This window comes from Palaemon carinicauda, chromosome 10, assembly GCF_036898095.1.
Source record: "Palaemon carinicauda isolate YSFRI2023 chromosome 10, ASM3689809v2, whole genome shotgun sequence".
Lineage (NCBI taxonomy): Eukaryota > Metazoa > Arthropoda > Malacostraca > Decapoda > Palaemonidae > Palaemon > Palaemon carinicauda.
The window spans coordinates 134,812,234-134,833,751 of record NC_090734.1 but is presented as its reverse complement, the minus strand read 5'-3'; the positions used below and the strand labels follow the sequence as shown (position 1 = coordinate 134,833,751).

General features: G+C 42.8%; 1 protein-coding gene across 4 annotated transcripts in view; it reads left to right on the top strand.

The window, feature by feature from the left end:
- ArfGAP3 (ADP-ribosylation factor GTPase activating protein 3) overlaps window positions 1–21,518 on the top strand; it is a 61,549-nt gene that overhangs the window by 8,784 nt on the left and 31,247 nt on the right. For 3 of the 4 annotated variants that reach the window (XM_068381944.1, XM_068381942.1, XM_068381943.1), the window contains exons 2-4: window positions 3,133–3,324; window positions 6,611–6,742; window positions 7,710–7,817. In XM_068381944.1, coding sequence (XP_068238045.1) covers window positions 3,133–3,324; window positions 6,611–6,742; window positions 7,710–7,817 — 432 coding nt within the window. The remainder of the gene's footprint in view (window positions 1–3,132; window positions 3,325–6,610; window positions 6,743–7,709; window positions 7,818–21,518) is intronic. The other variant, XM_068381945.1, reaches the window with a different exon arrangement.

Sequence of the window (21,518 nt, the reverse complement as noted above, 5' to 3'; positions counted from 1 at the left end):
GCATAGTAAATACAAGATAACCAGTTGGGGAAATATACCATTAAGTGGTGCAAAATTAAAGCCTCATAATTACCTCATGTCCCTTAATTGATCTGCTTCACTTTATCTTGCTACACTGGTGAAAAAGTATCTCATTGCCCTCAGTTCTGGCAATCGGTACATGGAATTGCTGCGCATGCCAGCTGCATGGGTCACTATTAAACTATCATAATTATCTTCGCCAAGGAGGTTATCAAATCAAGATGGTTTATTTATTTATATGTCTGTGTGTGGACGGATTTTGACTAAATTTTTACCACAGATAGATCTTAGGTCATGGATGACTTCATTAAATTTTCATGATGATCTGGATCCGGACTTGCATATTTTGCCATTTTAAAGATAATGTCAAGACAAATTGACAGTTTGACAAAATTTCTGCCCCACACAGATCTTAGGCCATGGACGATTCCATTAACATTTGGAGATGATCCGATTCCAGATTTGCATTTTTCACAATTTTAAAGATTACGTTGAAACAAATTGACGCATTTGGATTTTTACCAAATTTCAACAATGGATAGATATGCCTCGTAAGAAACCATAAAATTTTGGTGGTGACAGGGTTCAAAGTCACGATTCTAGATCAACATTGCTCTTTTCCCCATCTACAGATGGCATATGAAAAGGGGTATGTGCTGTCTGTAGACTTTAGTTAAATGTTACAGTAGATTCATCTACAGTCAGACTATGAAAAAAAGAAGTGTTTCGTCAGTAGACTTGAGTAAAATGTTGGAAATATTCATTGGTGGAGATCTGAAATCTGTGATTGCTCTTGTTGCATGTAATTAATATCACATCCCTCAAGTGACGTTTGCGCTGCTGTGGCTCCCTTTGCTCGCAAATAAACATATCATATAGCTTCTCGGTTACTGTATGGCAAGCGACAGATGGACATGCTACGCATCTCGACCATCTGTGTCATTATTTCAGGTATATGCTGACCGGAGTGTGTTTTAATCATAGTCAATAACCAAAATAAATGAAAGTACGCTAGATGTCAAAATATGTTGAACTACCCTGTGGAAGACATCATCTTGTGACGATAATCATGCTGGAACTGAAGTGTAGTGGAATAAAATGGCTTTTGTAGAACATCTAAGAACTTGTGCATAAATATTTGGTAGCTGTTAATTGGTTCAAAAAGCTTTGTAATGGTCACATCATAAAAAAAAATTGGACCTGCCAAAAGTGAATGCAAACATCGCACGAGCTGTAACCAACAATCAGTTCCCCAAAAGTGAACAATGGACTCACAAGAAATGATGTTAAAATTTTAGTCGATCAATACAAGTTATGGCTCAGTTCCCGTTAGTCATACAGAGAAAAATACCAAAATAGTCAACACATGTCCTTTTCTTATAGCAAATTCCAATTTTGTAGAAATAAAAATATTGTATCGTTTATTAAGCTAAATAGGTATTAAAATTGGAAAGAAAACACTCGATTAAAATGGTACCACCATAATACGAATGTAATAGACCTGATAAAACAATAAAGAACCAAAAGTATTGCTCAACGGTAATGCTTTGATACTTTGATTCGTTGCTAAAAGAATTTGGTATAAAAAAAGATCAAATGTTCATCCATTTTTTTTTCCAAAGGAATATGAAGAGCAGGTGAAAAATAAGGTACATTTGTACTGATAAAAATATAACAAATTGCCTCATATTCTGAGGTGTAAGTAGAATTGTTTCATATTCTAAGTGTGGTGTTGATCTAAGTATTCAATAACTTGTTAGAAATAGTTTTGGAGGAGGTAGCCGCTTGGAACTCGTGCTTTACGAAAGAGTCTACAGTAGATTGTTCTTCTCGCTCAACCAAGCAACAAGAACCTCCCCTGACTGATTTATCCTTGTATAGGGGTGGGAGGGATGATATTTACTTGGGAAGATGATCCTAGTATATTTCCTATTTTTCCTTGTCCTGGTTATTTTTAATGAATATCCTTCCCAACCCTTAGTCCTGAGGCTGGTTGAGACACCTGACTCTGCCAGGCATGTGGGTGGGTGGATAGATCACCTCACACCTGTCATAACGTTACTATGCTCGCGATTCATAGGTATTTTCAGCTTTCCGAAGACAATATGCCCAATTAAGGGACTCGGGAAGGGGGGAAGGGTTAATAGTTATAAAAAGTAGAGATGTCTGAAAATTAGATATTTTTCCTGATTGTCATACCATTACTGATACTTAAACATTTTGATTTTGTTAAAGGTACTGTTTTCCTATTGTTCTTCATGATAGCTATGAAGATATAGCTCTGTGTCACTTTGAAAGATATTATAGGGAAGACACTTGTCACCCTTAATTCAATGTAGTGTTATTATCATTACTAGCTAAGCTACAACCCCAATTGGAAAAGGATGATACTATATGCCCAAGGGCTCCAGCAGGGAAAGATAGCCCAGTGAGGAAAGGAAACAAGGAAATAAATAAAGTAAAAGAGAAGTAATAACAATGAAAATAAAATATTTGAAGATCATTACCAACATTAAATTAAATCTATCATACATAAATTATAAAAACTTCATAAAAACAAGAGGAAGAGAAACAAGATAGAAATAGCATGCTTGAGTGTACCTTCAAGGAAGAGAACTCTAAATCAAAACAGTGGAAGACCATTGTGAAGAGGCTATGGCACCACCCAAGACTAGAGAACAACAGCCTGATCCCTGCACAGCATATGTGAATTAAAAAGATCCAGCTTATGGCATCACTGCCTATTAATTAGTAAATCCAGATGTACACTACTGGTGAGTCATTCAAATGATAATGTGTAGCCATATCTTCCTGTAAATGGTCATCCACTGCTATTTATCATATAAATTTGTTTCTTTTTGGTATTACTTATTTTGTAAAGATAATGTAATCATATATCAGATATTAGATATATTTCGAGTGATAAGTATTACCCTCTATAGATATATTTTGTGTGATAAGTACAGTATTACTTATATACTACAAGAAAAGTTACGTGTGGTACTAAGTTACCCGCTCTTTATTCTTAACTTGTCAATGTATGTAATCTATTATTATATGATGAGTTATTAAGTGATTCTGTTTTATTAATGCTTACATATTTTGTTTCAGGTCTGTTTTGATTGCAATGCCAAAAATCCAACGTGGGCCTCTCTAACTTATGGAGTCTTTATCTGCATTGACTGCTCAGCTGTCCATCGTAGTTTAGGTGTTCATTTAACATTTGTTCGGTCCACACAGCTAGATACAAACTGGACATGGCTACAGCTTCGCAATATGCAGCTTGGTGGCAACACCAATGCGGTAAATATGACTTAGAATTGAGTTGTTTAGGTTTAAGCACTTAAGATTTTATTATTAAACATCTAAGAAGTTATGTTAGTCCAGTTATTTGGTATTCTTGGCACAAACCTGTACCTAATTATAGAGAGTTCAAAATAACTGTTTGTTCCTACATAAATACAAATTACCGTCCGTTAATTAGGTTATGATTTCAGCGAAGCTGGAACTTTGATGGTAAAATCTATAATGAAGTGGTGCTAGTTACATAGATCACTGAGCAGCCACTTTGTCTTAAATTTCCGAGTATTACTGACTTACTCTCTCTATTGACTTGGCTTATTTAAACTTTTTCGCCTTGTATCTTTTCTGTGTTTTGTCTGTTGTCGTTTGCTGTTTGTCCTTGAGCGGTACAAGCACCTGTTGCTTAGACAATCTAGATGGACTGGAAAACAAAGTGTGCCACCCCAGGTTTTATGGGGTCAGATGGTGTCCTCCCTGCTTCACTCAAAGGAGTCAGAATTTCCTATGGAACATGTTGAGACGACCTTTCTCGTGAGGCGGGTAGGAATCTCTGGACTTCATCGACCCTTTGGCACTCGACTCGACCCTCACCTACGGAGACAGAGAATTTCGAGACTAAGTCCTTGTTCATGAAGGTATTAACTTTCATCTGACAGTTCGATGACCTTGGAGTGGCAGCCTTGACTCCTATTAAGGGCAGTACTGTATTCCTTGAGCTGTTTTTCAGAGTTTCCTTGTTGGGGTCTAGATGATATAAATTCTTGTATCTTTGGTCCGTGAAATTCTCAATGCTTGAGTCATTCAAACAGAGAATACTGACCCCTCTTCTCTTCCAATCGAGAAGCTGTAAAAATGTTAATCTGCTAATTTAAGGGTGAATTTGGTCTTAAAAAGAGGAAACACTTGGTAGCTTTCTTGTTTCGCGATGCACATAGATTAGCTGGATGCCTTCTCGTTAAGGAATACATCGGGGCTGGAGAATGTTATCCTGTTCCAACTACAAGATATCTATTCAAAGGTGAACCAAGACTTCCTCTTCGATCGAGCTGTTACCTTTAATGGGCCTGCCACTTCAAAAGTAACCATGTGAGCAGCAACACCTGCTCCACTGAAGTTGGCGCTGAGGAAGTTACTAAAAACATCTAGGGCCAGGTCTGCATCTCCAGTCCCTTCAACCTGTAAAAAAGTTGATATTCCACCATCTTTTTTCCGACCTTGATGGGTAGAGGTAGGAAAGGGACACAGATCAGTAGTTCCCCCCTGCAGCTGCCTCAAATGGGGGATGCCTGTCATACTGTTTGACAAGATGGCAGTACCATGGAGCCAAACGATGGGTATTGGAGGTCATCCCCTCACTCTGGCACCAGTGACCTTAACTCTTTCCATCTGAGTTCCAGGAAGTGTTTGCCCTCCAGTCATAGCGGAAGAAAATGTTGGAGAAGAATGCGATAGAAGTCATACAGGTTAGTTCTCTAGGCTTTGACAGTTTTCTTTTCCTGGTGGCGAAGACGGCTGCGAGATGGCGACCAGACATTGACCTCTCCCTCGTGAACAAGTTTGTCCAACAGACTCCTTTCAAGATGGAGATGCCGAACACTGCACGATACACCATTTGGAAGTACTAAATGCGTTTTGCTGGTATGAAGGTCCTATAATCTACCTTCAGTCTTTGCGTTTTCAGTATTCCACATATGGAGATCCTTGTAATATTATAAATAAAGTTTTGATTCTTTGCTGATCCTTGTTGCATTGTCTCAGTTAGGACTGCTGTGTGCAGCTTGATGGCTTCTTTGCTCCTGTTTCCTTCTTGTACTACACTACTACTTTGGCTGACTCTGTCTCTCACACTTAGCATCCTTTATCGCAGTAGTATCTCCCATAAGTGTTTGTTAAAAAGTATTGTTACGTATCTATCATGTAAGGATTTATTACGTATTGTGTACATATGAGTAAGTTTGGTCACCAAGCCAGCCATTTAACACTGAAGTCAATATCAGAACTGATATGGTGCTCTATGGGCCCTGAAAGTAGTGATTTAGGTATTGCAAACTCTTCTAAACTAACACCATAGGATGGCCTATTAAAGAAATATGGTACTGTTCTTTTACCCTAGAAGTTCAATCTTCCATGTACCTTATGGTGAGTTTCCTCTTCTTCTCTTTCTTCTTAATTGATAATCCTTTGCCTCTAGTGTGTAAATGTTATTGTCACCCAAGTTAATTTTTTTTTTTTTTTGTCATCTCCAAGATCAATAATGTAATATTTTATTGCATCATTTACTTTTGTATCGTACCGCATGAGCAAATGTTCCAAATTTCTCAATTTTTTTGTTTCAGGTTTTTCTTACAATAATGTAATTATTTGAGTTCACAAAGCATTTGCAGCCTCTAAAGACTGTTAAATGTTTTTCTTTCTCCTTAAAACCTATAGCACCATTTTCCATGTCTCTGCCAAAGTTATTTTAGGCGTGTCCTTGTAGAATCGACACATGATCATTATAAACTTTCATTAAGAAGTTAAGTTGTTAGAATTTCAGTAACAGATGTTAGCTAAGCTACAACCATAGTTGAAAAAGCAGGATGCTATAAGCCCAAGGGCTCCAAAAGGGGAATTATAGCCCAGTGAAGAAAGAAATTTATATAAAGTAATAAACAATTGAAATATTTTCAGAACAGTAATAACATTAAAACAGATTTTTCATTTATAAACTATAAAAAGAGACATGTCAACCTGTTCAACTTAAAATCATTTGCCACAAGTTTGAACCTTAGAAGTTCTACTGATTCAACTACCTAATTAGGAAGATCATTCCACAACTTGGTCACAGCTGGACTAAAACTTCCGGAATACTGTGTAATATTGAGCCTCATGATGGAGAAGGCATGACTATTAGGTATTGCAAAGTAGGGAAAGTACGAGTACTGTATCATTGTCATCTTTGTAACTTGAGTTTCTATCTCTATTTACATTATAATTTACTTATTCCATGTGCATGGGTGTCCTTTTTACTTGAGGGTACACTCGGGTACACTATTCTATCTAATAGTTTATATAGGAAATAGTTATTATAATGTTATTGTTCTTAAAATATTTAATTTTTCCTTGTTTCCTTTCCTCACTGGGCTATTTTCCCTGTTGGGGCCCCTGGGCTTGTAGCATCCTGCTTTTCCAACTTGGGTTGTAGCGTAGCAAGTAATAATAATAATAATAACACAGGGTTATTTTATTTTTGTACTCGCTTTTCATGGTCGCAATGAACTGTTGATGGAAAATTTGTCTTTTTCAGAGTACTTTCTTCCGTCAACACAACTGCACAACTACCGATGCTCAACAGAAATACAACTCCAGAGCAGCGCAGCTGTATCGAGAAAAACTTAGCCAGATGTCTCAGCAGGCCATGAGGATTCATGGTACTAGGGTAAGTCTCAGGCATCGCCTAAGGATAGTTTAAAGAGTTTATATTTTATTGAAGCATTTTTAATGACTCGTTATAGATAAGGAATAGAGCTGTGGTTTCTTTAAGGACCTATAGAATCATACTTGTAGTTAGTTATACAGTATGTCTCCTATACACCTGGATGTTTGAATTGGAAAATATTTTTGGTATGCAAGTATTTCTCTTTATATTAAGCTATCATTATATCAGAAACATCAAAGTTAATTAATAATCACAATAAATAGAATGAAGGAAGATTTTTCAGTGCTTTGTAATTCCTCAAAACTACTACATAATGTAGTAAATACTTTTACACTATTGGCTGTTACTCAAATAGATGTGAATGAATATTAACCCCTCACGTTCCACACTAGCAGTTCAGAGGACAGCAGATGCCATGCCTAACTTGATTGCACAATATATGTAAAGTATTGGTAGTTGTGAGGCAGTAATTTAAAAAAATCATTAGTGTAAGTATTTTTCTGTTTTGACTAGAAGAGCAGACCCCTCCCCCCCACTCAAAGAAACTCTGAAATTTAATGAATGTCAAGGATATTGGCTTATTGACAGTTTCTGCATGTGTGGGAGAGGTAAGAAAGGGAGTATATAAAATAATTTCACGAAGACTTGCATTCAAGTTTTCAAGAATTGCATAAATGAAAGACGAAAACTTCAGCACTGTACACTGAAACTATATCTAAGACACACATGTTTGAAAGAGGCAACAATATTTCCTTATTTTCTTTAGTGTGTAATTAAGCAATTTTTGTAGTCCAAAAGATTAAAAACTGACTTGTAAGAAATTAACTTTACAATAAGACTGCTTCTAGTGAATACTCTAAAACTACAAAATGCAAAACTGTTCTTCCCATCCAACTTTACATGATTCAGTATCACCAGGGTTTTTACTTGCAAGTTAGAAAAGTACTCTTCTTTTTTTACACTGAAGATGGACTTAGACTACGAAGAAGTTCTAAAAATGGCAAGTATGGTAGGACTGAGCAATTGGATACATCCAGCTGCTGCACCAACCTCGTCCTCACAAGCTGACAAAAAGGTGATGCCAGAGGGAGATAGTTTTTAAAGCATTGTGCTGGCACCTTGTTTGATTTTCATTTAAAATAATTTCAGGTGACATTGCTTGTGTGCCTGGTTTGTAACCACTTTTTTTATCACTTTCTACAAAACTCCTTTTTGAATGTGCTGTGTGTTTTGTGAGATACGGCAGTCTGTGGATTTCATCAACTTCCCTCTTACATGTGCCATATATTTTTCACTTGTGGTGTGGTTGTCTGACTTGGGAAATAATGGGTGTGGTTACTACCACTGCTGAAGGTCACCTTCGTTTTTTGGGTGTTTCGTTGAAGAGGAAAATATTACTGTTTGAAATTATTTTTGTATTTTTTTTAATTGGTATAACATTTTGCAAGCTACACGAAGGAATGATTGTGCTAGGTGAAGATATTGACAGTTTGCTGTTATTTAGAGGATTGAACTGTAAATTTTCTTGAATTTTAACCCTTTTACCCCCAAAGGACGTACTGGTACGTTTCACAAAACTCATCCCTTTACCCCCATGGACGTACCGGTACGTCCTTGCAAAAAAAATGCTTTAAATTTTTTTTTTTTTCATATTTGTTCCGTAACCGAAATACAAACCACGCTATTTACAAAGGGTTATTACTTTTAGCGTAGCTGAAATGGCGAGCCATTAGAATTTAACGAGGGTGTATTACCCCCGCGCTAGTTAGCGGGGGGGGTAGGGGAGTGGTAGCTAGCTACCCCTCCTCCCCCTCACACACAGGTGAATACTCACTTTCACTTTTGGCTCGGACTGTGACAGACGTCTCTGTCTTGATCCTCGCTTGGCAGCCATTGTCTGTTTTGTCTTTACTTAATCGCTTACTTTTCTTTTACTCAATATATATGTAAACATGTTTTCATGTTTGTATATATATTTGAGTATAGAAATAAGTAAGTTTCCTTTTCAGATGTGTGTGTGTAGTGTACGATATCTACGTGGAGGCCTCGGCAGTTAGGCCACCACGGCCTAATTTTATGGGTTGCGATCGAGTTTGACTTCGGTCTTTCTCTCTCTCTCTCTCTCTTGAGGTCGTTCACCCTTTTACTATGTTTTACTACGCCCTTGTAGCTTCCTTCCCGTGTGGGTGGGGTTGCTACGCCGTATATTTTGTCTCAATTAGTTTATGAATCTAATTGTAGTTGTTAATTTTTCAGCTTGTAGAACGATTCCTTTCGGGGTTTTCGTTTTTTCTTTAGTGTTCATTCATTTTTAAATTACATAATTACATAGTTACATAATTATAATTGTTATAATTCTGTTTTGGTTACAGCTCTCCTTCCGCGAGTGTAAGTGGTTGTGAGGGCACGTGCCTGTTGTGTAATTCTTGTTCCTTTCCCTCGGGATTCCTCTTCGGAGCCTTCCCGGGGGAATGAATGTGTACTAATATTATTTTTTTTTATTTTTTTACAGTTACCGATCTAGTTCGTTTCTGTAATATAGCAACGGTGTGAGCTGTCTGGTTGAGTCCTGGGGATTCGGCTGTTGCTGCCTCCCCCCTTGTATTGTCGTCAGGGGCGTGTCTCCTTCTACTGGTAGTACTCCCGTGTCGACGGACAGCTCTCCAGTTCATTTTAGAACAGTCAGGAGGCTTGCCTCCTTGGGCGGATAACTTTCCTTCCGAGGGAAGTTTTTTTCCTGTCCAGGCTTGAGCTTTTCCTCTTTTGGGGGGTTCTTCTCTTGCCTTTTTTTCGTGCGACTATGCTCTTGGTGCTGAGCGGTCGCACCTGCAGTTTCGCTCAAGGGGCTGGGCAACTGCAGGAGCTCCTCTTCGGAGGATTGCCCCTTTTAGGTCACTGGCTGACCAGTCTCTTCCACGAAGTGTTTCTCTTTCGTTCGCGAGAGAGTACACTCATAGAGACTCCTCTTCGGAGGTTTCTTCTATTGCTGTTGCTGTTGGCCTCCCTCGCCGTAAGGCCCTCCGTCCGCCTCGTCGTAAGGGCCTCTCATCTCCCTATAAGGATGCTTGAGGCGCCTTTTTGAATCTCCGTTTGCAGCCTACAACTTCTTTTTCTCGATCTTCCGTCTTGGTGCAGATGGACAGCAGTCTAATCTCGTCTTCCGACGGGCAACGGTCTTCCCGACGGACAACGGTCTTCCCGACGGACATCAGTCTTCCGACGGACATCAGTCTCCCGGCGGACAACGATCCCTTCGGGGCAAAGGGTTGCCCCCACGGGGGTTCTTCCCTTGCGTGTCAGGGTTTTCCTGCGCGCCCTTCTGTTCGTCAGCGCTCTCCTGTTCGTCAGCGCTTTCAAGATGATCTTCCCTGCGGTTCCTGTTATGTGCCCTGTGCGCCCACGTTCGCCCTCGCGATCTAGAACTTCGGTTCAGGTCGGGGTCAAGGACTCTTCTTCTTTGCGCAGGCTTCCACGCGTAGCCTTCTGCTCGTCAGCGATCATCAGCTCGTCAGCGATCATCAGCTCGTCAGCGATCATCAGCTCGCCAGCGATCTCCGGATCGCCCACGTGTGTTACAGCTGGCACGCCAACGTTCTCCAACACTTCTGAAGGAACATGGTTCGCCAGCTACTAGCTCAACTGCGGATGCTGATCGCCATCGCGCGACCCTCAACTGCGGATGCTGATCGCCATCGCGCGACCCTCAACTGCGGATACTGATCGCCATCGCGCGACCCTCAACTGCGGATGCTGATCGCCATCGCGCGACCCTCAACTGCGGATGCTGATCGCCATCGCGCGACCCTCAACTGCAGATGCTGATCGCCATCGCGCGACCCTCAACTGCGGATGCTGATCGCCATCGCGCGACCCTCAACTGCAGATGCTGATCGCCATCGCGCGACCCTCAACTGCGGATGCTGATCGCCATCGCGCGACCCTCAACTGCGGATGCTGATCGCCATCGCGCGACCCTCAACTGCGGATCCTCATCGCACAACCCTGAACGATCGCCCTCTTGCGGATGCTGATCACCATCGCACCCTTTCACGCGATCATTCACCTGCGCATGCTGCTCGCCATCGCACAACCCTGAACGATTGCCCGCTTACGCATGCTGCTCCTCATCGCACAACCCTGAACGATCGCCCTCTTGCGGATGCTGATCACCATCGCACCCTTTCACGCGATCATTCACCTGCGCATGCTGCTCGCCATCGCACAACCCTGAACGATTGCCCGCTTACGCATGCTGCTCCTCATCGCACCACCCTGAACGATCGCCCTCTTGCGGATGCTGATCACCATCGCACCCTTTCACGCGATCATTCACCTGCGCATGCTGCTCGCCATCGCACAACCCTGCACGATTGCCCGCTTACGCATGCTGCTCCTCATCGCACAACCCTGAACGCTCGCCCTCTTGCGGATGCTGATCACCATCGCACCCTATCACGCGATCATTCACCTACACATGCTGCTCGCCATCGCTTACCGCCAGCGATCTTCTTCACCTACGCGGCAGCACGATCCCTCGCCGTCACGCCCATTCGCCCGCGCGATCGCTCGCCTGCGCGCCCGCGCGATCGCTCGCCCGCGCGATCGCTCGCCTGCGCACCCGCGCGATCGCTCGCCTGCGCACCCGCGCGATCGCTCGCCCGCGCGATCGCTCGCCTGCGCGCCCGCGCGATCGCTCGCCTGCGCGCCCGCGCGATCGCTCGCCTGCGCGCCCTCGCGACCGCTCGCCTGCGCGCCCGCGCGACCACTCGCCTGTGCGCCCGCGCGACCACTCGCCTGTGCGCCCGCGCGACCATTCGCCATTGCGCGACCGTTCGCCCTCGCGCGACCATAGTTCGCGGCGAATTCCACAGCCGGTGGTAGCAGCAGGGACGCGTGCTCCTAGGCGGCACTCGGGATCACCTCCATCCAAGCACAGGTTGGTAGTGCAGGACGAAGACAGGTCAGTACAGCATTCTTCCCACCTTCTTTTCAGGCAGGAACCGTCGTGTCCTCTCCAAAGGATCGCCCGATCCCTTTCACCTTAGCGAGGATTTCGGACTCTGTGTCCTTGGAGCAGCAGACATGGTTTGATCCGCTGGCACGGGCGTTAATGAGGTTTATGAAACCAGCACTCACCGGCCAGGGTAACAAACCAGCGGCTGTCTCTCCTACGCTGAAGAGAAAGAGAGGAGTGGACTTCGTGGTGACTTCCCCCAGGGCGAAGTTGGTTCCCAAGAGGTCGGTCTCGAGGGTCCCCTCTCCTGCACGAGTACTCTCTCCTTCTCCCGCCCTGGAAGGATTTTTGGCGGGGGGGCTTTCCGTTGAAGATTTCTCCATCGGACAAGGGGTGACTGCTTACCTCTTCCTCTGGGAGCTTACCAGGTTCTTTCCCTCCTCGGTTACGGCCCGAGGTTTGGTTCAAGGAAGCTACAGGAAGATCAAGGGTACTTTCCTCCTCTCGAGCTCAGGCACCTTGGCCTTTCGTCGTTAAGTATCTACTTGCGGACAAGCTCGATGTTGTACCATCTGGACGCACTGACTGAAGGCTTCCTTCGGGTGTCTCATCTGTGGAGGTCAACGACCTCAGACACCCTTCCATCCTTGAGAAGAGTTTTGTCTTTGCCCAAGGACAGAGACTTAAACATCTGCTGTGCGGAGTAAATCGACTTCCGGTTTCACTCCTCCAAGGCGCTTTCTTCCAGACTCTGCAGGGCTCCAGCTCCCTTTTCTTTCAACCACGTCGGCCTAAGTTATCGGCTACGACAACTGGGACAAGGTGTCCAATTGCAGTTTCCTCCTGTCAGGAACAGATGGCACGGGAGACTCCCCCGGGGGGGCATAGTCCTAAAAGGAGTTCACGAACTCTAGGATTGCAGGTTTTTTCGCTGGGAGGATGCTTAAGGTTACTCATCCGAATGACAGCTTCCCGATGCCCATTCCCGCACAATCTCTGTGAGTAGCCAAGGATATCGCGCCTGCCGTCTCTGTCAGCGAATTCAGTGTCTCTGAACCTCTATGCCATAGCATCAGCAGAGTTGCCCGGTTGGGCAGAATGATCCATACCTTAGGCGAAGGTCTTCCTTAGGATCATCGACGGCTTCACCCCCGGCCCCCTCAGTCGATCCTTTCTTGTAAGGAAGGATCTGAGAGGGGATGTCCATAGTCGACCTCTCAGCCCTGATCAAGTTTGTCGAACAAACTTCGGCCAGCGTAGACCAGCAGAATCGATCAGACTGGTAACGAGGCGACAGGACTCCTTTAACCCTGGATCGGAAGGACGGGTACTTTCAGTTTCCATTCCATCCATCTTCCAGGGTGCTCGTCGAATTCAGCCTAAACTGCAAGTATTCCTGCTTATGATGCAGTGTGGCTATCCCGCCGTGGCATAGCAGGTTTGTTTCCCCAGAGAACTCTCCCTGCCTTCCTCTTGGCCGCTCAGGTGCAGACTTCCGCCTCCTCTGCTGTTTGGAGGGCTGGTCAACTCCGGTAGGCTCGGGTTTCGACCTTCTTCAGCGCCGGGAAAAGCTTCCGAATGCTGACCATGAGTGTGGGCTCATGGTATTTTGCTTGGAGCCTTCTCTTCCTCTGCCTCAACATCTGGAGTATCTGGCCATGATATTGAGTCAACCGCCTTACCACGTTGGAAACCCCACTTCTCGTCCGTCCAGCGAGGTTAAGCAACGTCGGTACTTGGATGGGTGACCACCTGGGGACGCCAGATTCTGTTACCACATCCTCCGAGCCTTCCTTTCGGTTCACCGTGGCAAGACTGAGGAGAGTCGCAGTACCTGTTCTCAGTCAAGCAGAGTTTTCAGCCCTACCTTGGAACGTTTCCTAGTTCTTCTTTCCTCATTGACCCGTTTATAGTCCGAACGGTCGCCTCAGGATAAGTTCCATGTGGGGCGATCCAAGTTCCGGTGGCTTCAGGCAATGTTTAACCGGACTCCCTGGCCCTATGGGACCAGCGGAACTATTAAACCTGCAATGGGTGTTGACCTATGGAGCCTCTTGATGGTAGTGGATATTCTCGTCCTTTCCCCACATTCTTGATGCGGTTCTCGGACTCGTCAAAGGAAAGGGGGGGGGGGCATGTTCCGGTCCAGGCCTATGGTCAAGACCTGAAGGATACCTCTCCATCATTCAGGCAGGCTTAAGGGCCTTAGTCTGGCCCCTCTTCAGATCCTACCGCTCCTGCCAAGTCGCCCCGTTGCGTGTCGACTTCATGCTAACCAGCAGGGGACGCATTTTCACACCTTCACATCTTGCAGTAGAGATATCGGGATGATTGAGATTCTCTCAATTCCACCATCGGCTCTCTCATTCCAGGCAGGGGAATGTTTCTCTCAGACTATCCGAGCAGAGCCTAATAGAGAGAGTGTACCTAGGGGTCTTTGACCTTGGGTAACCAGCAAGTGCTGGTCTGGGGGACCTGATCGCGACAGCTTGGAACCTCAAGCTTCCGCTAGTTTTCCCCCCAGTCTCAGACCCCGAGACTCTGGCAAGATGCATTCCGGTGATGGTGGGACAACTTCGACGCCTGCGTCTTCCCTCCTTTTTGTCTGCGGACAATGGGTCTCAACAAAACCAGGTTGTCTGTCAACCTTTCAATGGGAGAGCTCCACTGGGACTATGTGCAGAACGGTTTCTGGACCCTCTGCTTCCCCTGACGGAACTCCCGGGAGAGCTTCTCCCACGGCGCAGACTACTCAAGCAACCACACTGCGACATCTCTCCCGAACCGGGGCGTCGCTTCGGCTTCATGCCTGGAGACACTACGCTTCCTCCTCTAGAAGAGACAACCCGCTACAGTCGCGGTACGGAGGTCGCGTCATCTGCAATAGTCATCCACAGGGGTCTCCCAGGCAAAGTGAAGAGTCTAAGGTGGTTGGTGCCGTGGGAGATATACCTCTTCCCGTGAGGCCTCTTCTCCAGCAATAACGGTCTTATTGCCTTTCGGCGGGAGGAAACTCCTTTCCGCTCTTGGCAATGAAGCCTGTCGCTCAGCCTTTCCCTGACCTTCAGGCTTAAAGGAATAACTTTTTCCTGCCCGCTGGATCTATCCTCGCTCATGCGAAGCTACGATCGTCCCTGCCCTAGTCGGAGGAAGACCTCCAACTTGGAGCATGGCTCGGACTTTTAGTCCTTTAAGAGATCTCAAGACCCTTTTACGACAGGCCTCGGATTGTATTCCGCCCTGGGTCTTCTGCTCACTCTGGCCACGGCCAGTGTGTAAGCAATCTTCTTGGTCTCTTACTACTCCCCCCCTTTCTAAGGAAGAGGGGAAGGCAACATTCAGGCTCGCTCCTGAGTTGTTGGCTAGACTCAGAATCTGAGGGTCCCGACCCTTCGGTCCGATTCATTCAAGATTTTGAGCCTCCATTCTGTGTCTGATGTCCCAAGACCTTCTCTTTCTTGCCAGTACAGGAATCGAGAGGTTAGCGCTGGGAACAGCTGCAGTTTGGCCTCAGTTGCAGTCGATTTGGGAACACAAGGAGGACATGGGGGGAGAGTCACCAGTATACCTCTTCAGCCCGGACTCAAGGACATTCATCTCGACCTGTCTTCAGACCCTCCCCCGTCACGTCGCCCTACAGCACGATGTTGGATACATCGCAACGTCCCTCGCCTTCGAGTAATACTACTCTGTGACGCAGGTGCTACAAGCTGGAGTCTGGAAGCGTCTGATGACCTTCGCAGCCCGCTTCCTGCAGGGCGTGACCCACAGGAGTCTCGATACGTTTTCTATCGCTCTGTGGTGGCTACACAACAGCTGGTCTAACCTCAGGCTCCTTTTTGGACAGGTAGCAGAAGGTTGAGGGCATTGTTATCAGGTTTTAGTCTGCATGAACGAAAGAAGTATGTCTGGCCCTTACTTCTTTCTTCATCATCCCCTCTACGGGGAAGCAGCATCCTGGTCTCTGCATAGCTGACCTCGAACCTCTGCAGGTAAACCATGCTTCCTTGTGTTCCGAGTATTGAGTCAATACTGTCGCGTCCCCCATACCCTGACGAGGTGGTATTGGGAACGTCTTAACCCAGAGTTCCTTCTGGAACTCCAGGTCAACTGCCTAAGACGGGTCACACTTCTTCCTTCACACACAAGCTTACGTAGGCCACATGGTTCCTTGCGGTGCAAGGAACTTGTGAGGTGCAGGGACTCCTTTTCTCGAGTGCGACTCACTCGGATTCTGAGTCCCCGGGTAAAGCCAAAGCCAGTATGGCTGGGGACTTTCCACCCTTCCTAAGGGATAAGTCACCCTTTGTAAATAGCGTGGTTTGTATTTCGGTTACGGAACAAATGACAAATTCGAAGATAATTTGTATTTTTCCTAACCATACAAACCTTAGCTATTTACACATATTTGCCCGCCAGCCCTGTCCCCCAAGACAAGTCCTACCTCTAAGTGAAAGTGAGTATTCACCTGTGTGTGAGGGGGAGGAGGGGTAGCTAGCTACCACTCCCCTACCCCCCCGCTAACTAGCGCGGGGGTAATACACCCTCGTTAAATTCTAATGGCTCGCCATTTCAGCTACGCTAAAAGTAATAACCCTTTGTAAATAGCTAAGGTTTGTATGGTTAGGAAAAATACAAATTATCTTCGAATTTGTCATTTTTAATAATTTTTTGAGGAAATTCAGGCATTTTCCAAGAGAATGAGACCAACCTGACCTCTCTCTGACAAAAATTAAGGTTGTTAGAGCAATTTAAAAAAAAAATATACTGCAAAATGTGCTGGGAAAAAAATAACCCCCTGGGGGTTAAGGGTTGGAAATTTCCAAATAGCCTGTGGGTAAAAGGGTTAAGATTGTTACATTCACATTTAGGAATTTATAGAACCCAGTATTGCGTACCATGCTGTATTAGAAACTTAAAAGAGAGGATTTATTAAAAAGTTATGAAAGGGTTTATTTAAATTATTTCTTCATACGTGTGATGATAGAATTGTCGTATTGCCAAGATGTTATAATATACCTCACAGCTTCTCTTTATGCTGTTGAATAATTTTGCCACTTCTATTGGTCTGAAAAAGGATCCAGCTATATAATTAAGCTACTTAAGAATAGTAATGCATAGTAGGTAGTGCTCTAAACTAAGTGTATGCAAATTTTTAATTTTCCAGTAATTGTAGGTTTGCCAGGTAATGTTTTTGTTGCATTATGAAATTTAGCTTAGTTTATTATTATTATTATTATTACTATCCAAGCTACAACCCTAGTTGGAAAAGCAAGATGCTATAAGCCCAAATGCTCCAACAGGGAAAAATAGCCCAGTGAGGAAAGGAAATAAGGAAATAAATAAATGAAGAGAACAAATTAACAATTAAATCATTCTAAAAAAAGTAACAACGGCAAAACAGATATGTCATATATAAACTATTAACAATATCAAAAACAAATATGTCATAAATAAACTATAAAAAGACTCATGTCCGCCTGGTCAACAAAAAAGCATTTGCTCCAACTTTGAACTTTTGAAGTTCTACTGATTCAACTACCCCATTAGGAAGATCATTCCACAACTTGGTAACAGCTAGAATAAAACTTCTAGAGTACTGCGTAGTATTGAGCCTCATGATGGAGAAGGCCTGGCTATTAGAATTAACTGCCTGCCTAGTATTACGAAGAGGATAGAATTGTCCATTTTCATGGATATTTACAATTATTATTTGAAAAGGAATACAATAGTTACGTAAAGATTTGCAACCAGGATTTTAAATGAATTACTAGAGCATGTATATTGATAGAAAATGTTCCTAAGTAGGTGGATGGTTTTGAAATAATGTAATTATTATTATTATTACTGTTTTGTTTCTTGTTGTTGTCGGCTACCCCCCAAAATTGGGGGAAGTGCCTTTGGTATATGTATGTATGTACTAGCCAACCTACAACCCTTGTTGGAAAAGTCGGATACTATAAGCCCAAAGACTTCAACAGAGAAAGCAACCTAGTGAGGAATGAAATAAGATAAATTTTATACAAAAAGTAATGAATAAAGAAATATAAAATATATTAAGATCAGTAACAATGACAGAATAGATCTTTCGTGTATACATACACATACATATACAGTACCAAGGCACTTCCCCCAATTTTGGGGGGTAGCTGACATCAACAAAGAAACAAAAACAAAAAGGGGACCTCTACTCTCTACGTTCCTCCCAGCCTAACAAGGGACTTTACCGAGTTCAGCTGGTACTGCTAGGGTGTCACAGCCCACCCTCCCACATTATCCACCACAGATGAAGCTTCATAATGCTGAATCCCCTACTGCTGCTACCTCCGCGGTCATCTAAGGTATCGGAGCCACCCAAACCTTGGCCTTCCTCTAGTACTTCTCCCATCAACTCTTGCATTCATCACCTTCTTTAGCAGACAGCCATTTTCCATTCTCTCAACATGGCCAAACCACCTCAACACATTCATATCCACTCTAGCTGCTAACTCATTTCTTACACCCGTTCTCACCCTCTCCACTTCGTTCCTAACCCTATCGACTCGAGATACACCAGCCATACTCCTTAGACACTTCATCTCAAACACATTCAATTTCTGTCTCTCCATCACTTTCATTCCCCACAACTCCGATCGTGTATAAGCTATAAAAATATATTTGAGCAAACCTGTTGAACAGGAAAGCATTTGCAAGAAGTTTGAACTGAAGTTTTAAAGATTTAAAGACTGCTCTTAAATGGCAGAGGCAAGGGATAGTGACATTGCCCTATCAAGCAGGACAATACCCTAGAGACTGACCATATATACTATACATATGATCAGCACCCAAGCCCCTTCTCCACCCAAGCTAGGGTCAGGCAATGGATGCTGATGACTCAGCAGATAGACATATAGGCTCTCCCAAACCCCCTATCCGTAGCTTACAAGGATTATGAGGTTGCAGCAATCAAAGGAACTAACGAGTTTGAGCAGGACTTGAACCCCAGTCTGGTGATCACCAGTCAGGGATGTTACTACATAGGCCACCGATTCAGCTGCCACGTTAGGAAGATCATTCCACAATCTGGTCACAGCTGGAATAGTACTTTTAGAAAACTATGTACAATCAGTAGGAGAAACAGAATATACCAACTCCTTATTGTGAGCAATGAAATCAGGCACAAAAGAGGTTCTACTTTCATCTTGGTCATAGTGGTAAGAAAACAATAGAAGATAGAACCATCCAATTCTGGATTTCGAGTTATAGAACACAAAAATAAAGTTGGAATAAGGCCCATAATATTGGTCTCTAAGAATATACTTACTTTAAAGATGTTGATGTACCAGAACCAATCTCCTAAATACACTTACCAAATGCTAAAATGTACTTGCTCAGAGAGTGAGGGAGGGAGGGAGGAAGAGAGAGAGAGATACAGAATAGCTTAAAAGGATATAAAGCAGCTAAAAAGATACCTAGCATGTAATAAACATACACTCCTAAGAAGATATTAAACTGCATTTTGTGCACTGTGAAATATGCCATCATTAGACATGAGTTGAATTACTCTCTATGAACCATATTTGCATTGGGTACAGTAATGAAATACCTGTACACTGTCATTAAAGAGCTGCTGTCACCATTTGAAATATCGTGGTAATAAACATTAATCAGTATCAAGTGTTTATAAATGAAGATTACCATATTTGATAGAATTAAAGGATGGTCATGTAAGAAGCACTCATTTCTTCATCTCTTGTTCAAGCAAAAGGTTTTAGTGTTGAAAAGAGAGCCAAAACATTAGGCTATGCTTTCCTTTTGTAAGCATCTATTCTCTTAGGGAGTGAAGTAGTTGTTAAACCACTTCTTGAATAGTATAGGTATTATCTGTGCCTTATTCAAGGTAGTTTTTTTTTTACCTGTCAACAACTGTTAGCTTGATCATGTGGGCTGTTGCAATGCTGCAAAGATCTAAGGTCAGGTGACCCTTCTACGTTTTCATCCGTGTGCATGGCATGCGCTTTTGTGGATGGGGGCTGTGCTAGACATTTTTTTAGTCGGAAAGGACTGGCCATGTCATAGTTAAAAGATTTGCTTACTATAATAGCCGCTGCCTCTTGATTATTTCTTTTAACTTGGTTGGGTTTGTTCCTGCTGCTGCCTTATTTAGGGATGTCAGTTCCCTAGTAATGTTTTTATATCATGTAATTAAATTATTTCTTTTAACTGATTCACCCATTCGTTACTTGCTACAAATTCTGTTTTTTGCTTTTCAAAAAATCTTTGTGAAAGCTCAAGGCATTTTTTCGTAACGTTTGAAGTCTACGGGTATCTTTCCCGTGGTCATATCCAAAATCCAAAAGTTTAAATCCTTTTCTCTTCTCACCAACACATTGCTGTAAATCATGAAACTTGGTTTAGCAGTAGAAAGGGCAAATTTAGGAAATTTTTTTATTTTTATGCAGATTTACAAAATTTTTAATTTTCTGAAAGAGAACACATGGATGAATCCCCCATGGTTTTATGCATGCAGTGTTCAAATCACTCGAAACACGTTATAGGCCATGCTGGGGGTGAGCAGGCGAGCGGAGAAATAACGCAATTTAAAAATTTTTGGCAATATGTGTACTTAGCCTCGCATACAAGTGAAGTTTCGCATATAATTTTTCTAGATGGTACCAATTTTGTCTGTGCATGAAAGAAGCCGTCTATAAGAAAGTCCAACTGGACAAGTTTTTACCATTAAAAATAACTAAATATAGGCTGTAGTAAATACATACACCTTAAAGATGCAGTGTACCAGAAATATAGTTAAGGATGTAAATAAACAATTGGGAGGAATACATTTTATTGCCAATTTACAAAACATTTTTATTTATAGGAAGTCTCCTGCTAGAATTAGCGAACATTGTTAACTACTACAGTACTGTACAGTAAACATTAAAAGTTTTTTAGACATGTCTATTTGCAGTTGCTGTTATATATTTTTGACAAGTTTTGATTTTGGCAATACGTTACATTATTTTTTAACCCTTTTACCCCCAAAGGACGTACTTGTACGTTTCACAAAACCCATCCCTTTACCCCCATGGACGTACCTGTACGTCCTTGCAAAAAAATGCTATAAAGATTATTTTTTTCATATTTTTGATAATTTTTTGAGAAAATTCAGGCATTTTCCAAGAGAATGAGACCAACCTGACCTCTCTATGACAAAAATTAAAGCTGTTAGAGCAATTTAAGAAAAATATACTGCAAAATGTGCTGGGAAATAAATAACCCCCTGGGGGTTAAGGGTTGGAAATTTCCAAAGAGCCTGGGGGTAAAAGGGCTAAATATTGATCTCTATAAATAAAGGCACATAATCTTGATAACATTAGTGAAGTCAGTGGACAAAATGCAACTAAGTGAAATGAAATTTGCTCATTTTTCTGTAGTAGAGCTCAGCCAAAATCAGTCGCACAAAAGTATCAAGGTAATGTTGAACAATTAATATTAGAAAAAGATATGCATTATAGTACAAACTAAGGAACAATGTATGTTTACAATACTTTATTTACTGAAATTAGCTAATACAGTAATAATTCAGGAAAATAAAAGTAGTAGTTTTGTTATTATATGAAACTGTTTGCATTATTTTTTCCTATCAACATTTTTTGATGAATTATGATTTAATACATATTAATTTTTGTAATAATTTTTAAATCAGTTTTCTTTTACACAAATAGCTGTACTGCACTGCATTATTTTCTTTATAGAAATTAGGGAAGGAAGAGTGAAAGGAAATGTCAAGATTTGGTAGTCTAGCCTAAAACAATCTAGCGAATGAACTCGCACGATACTCTG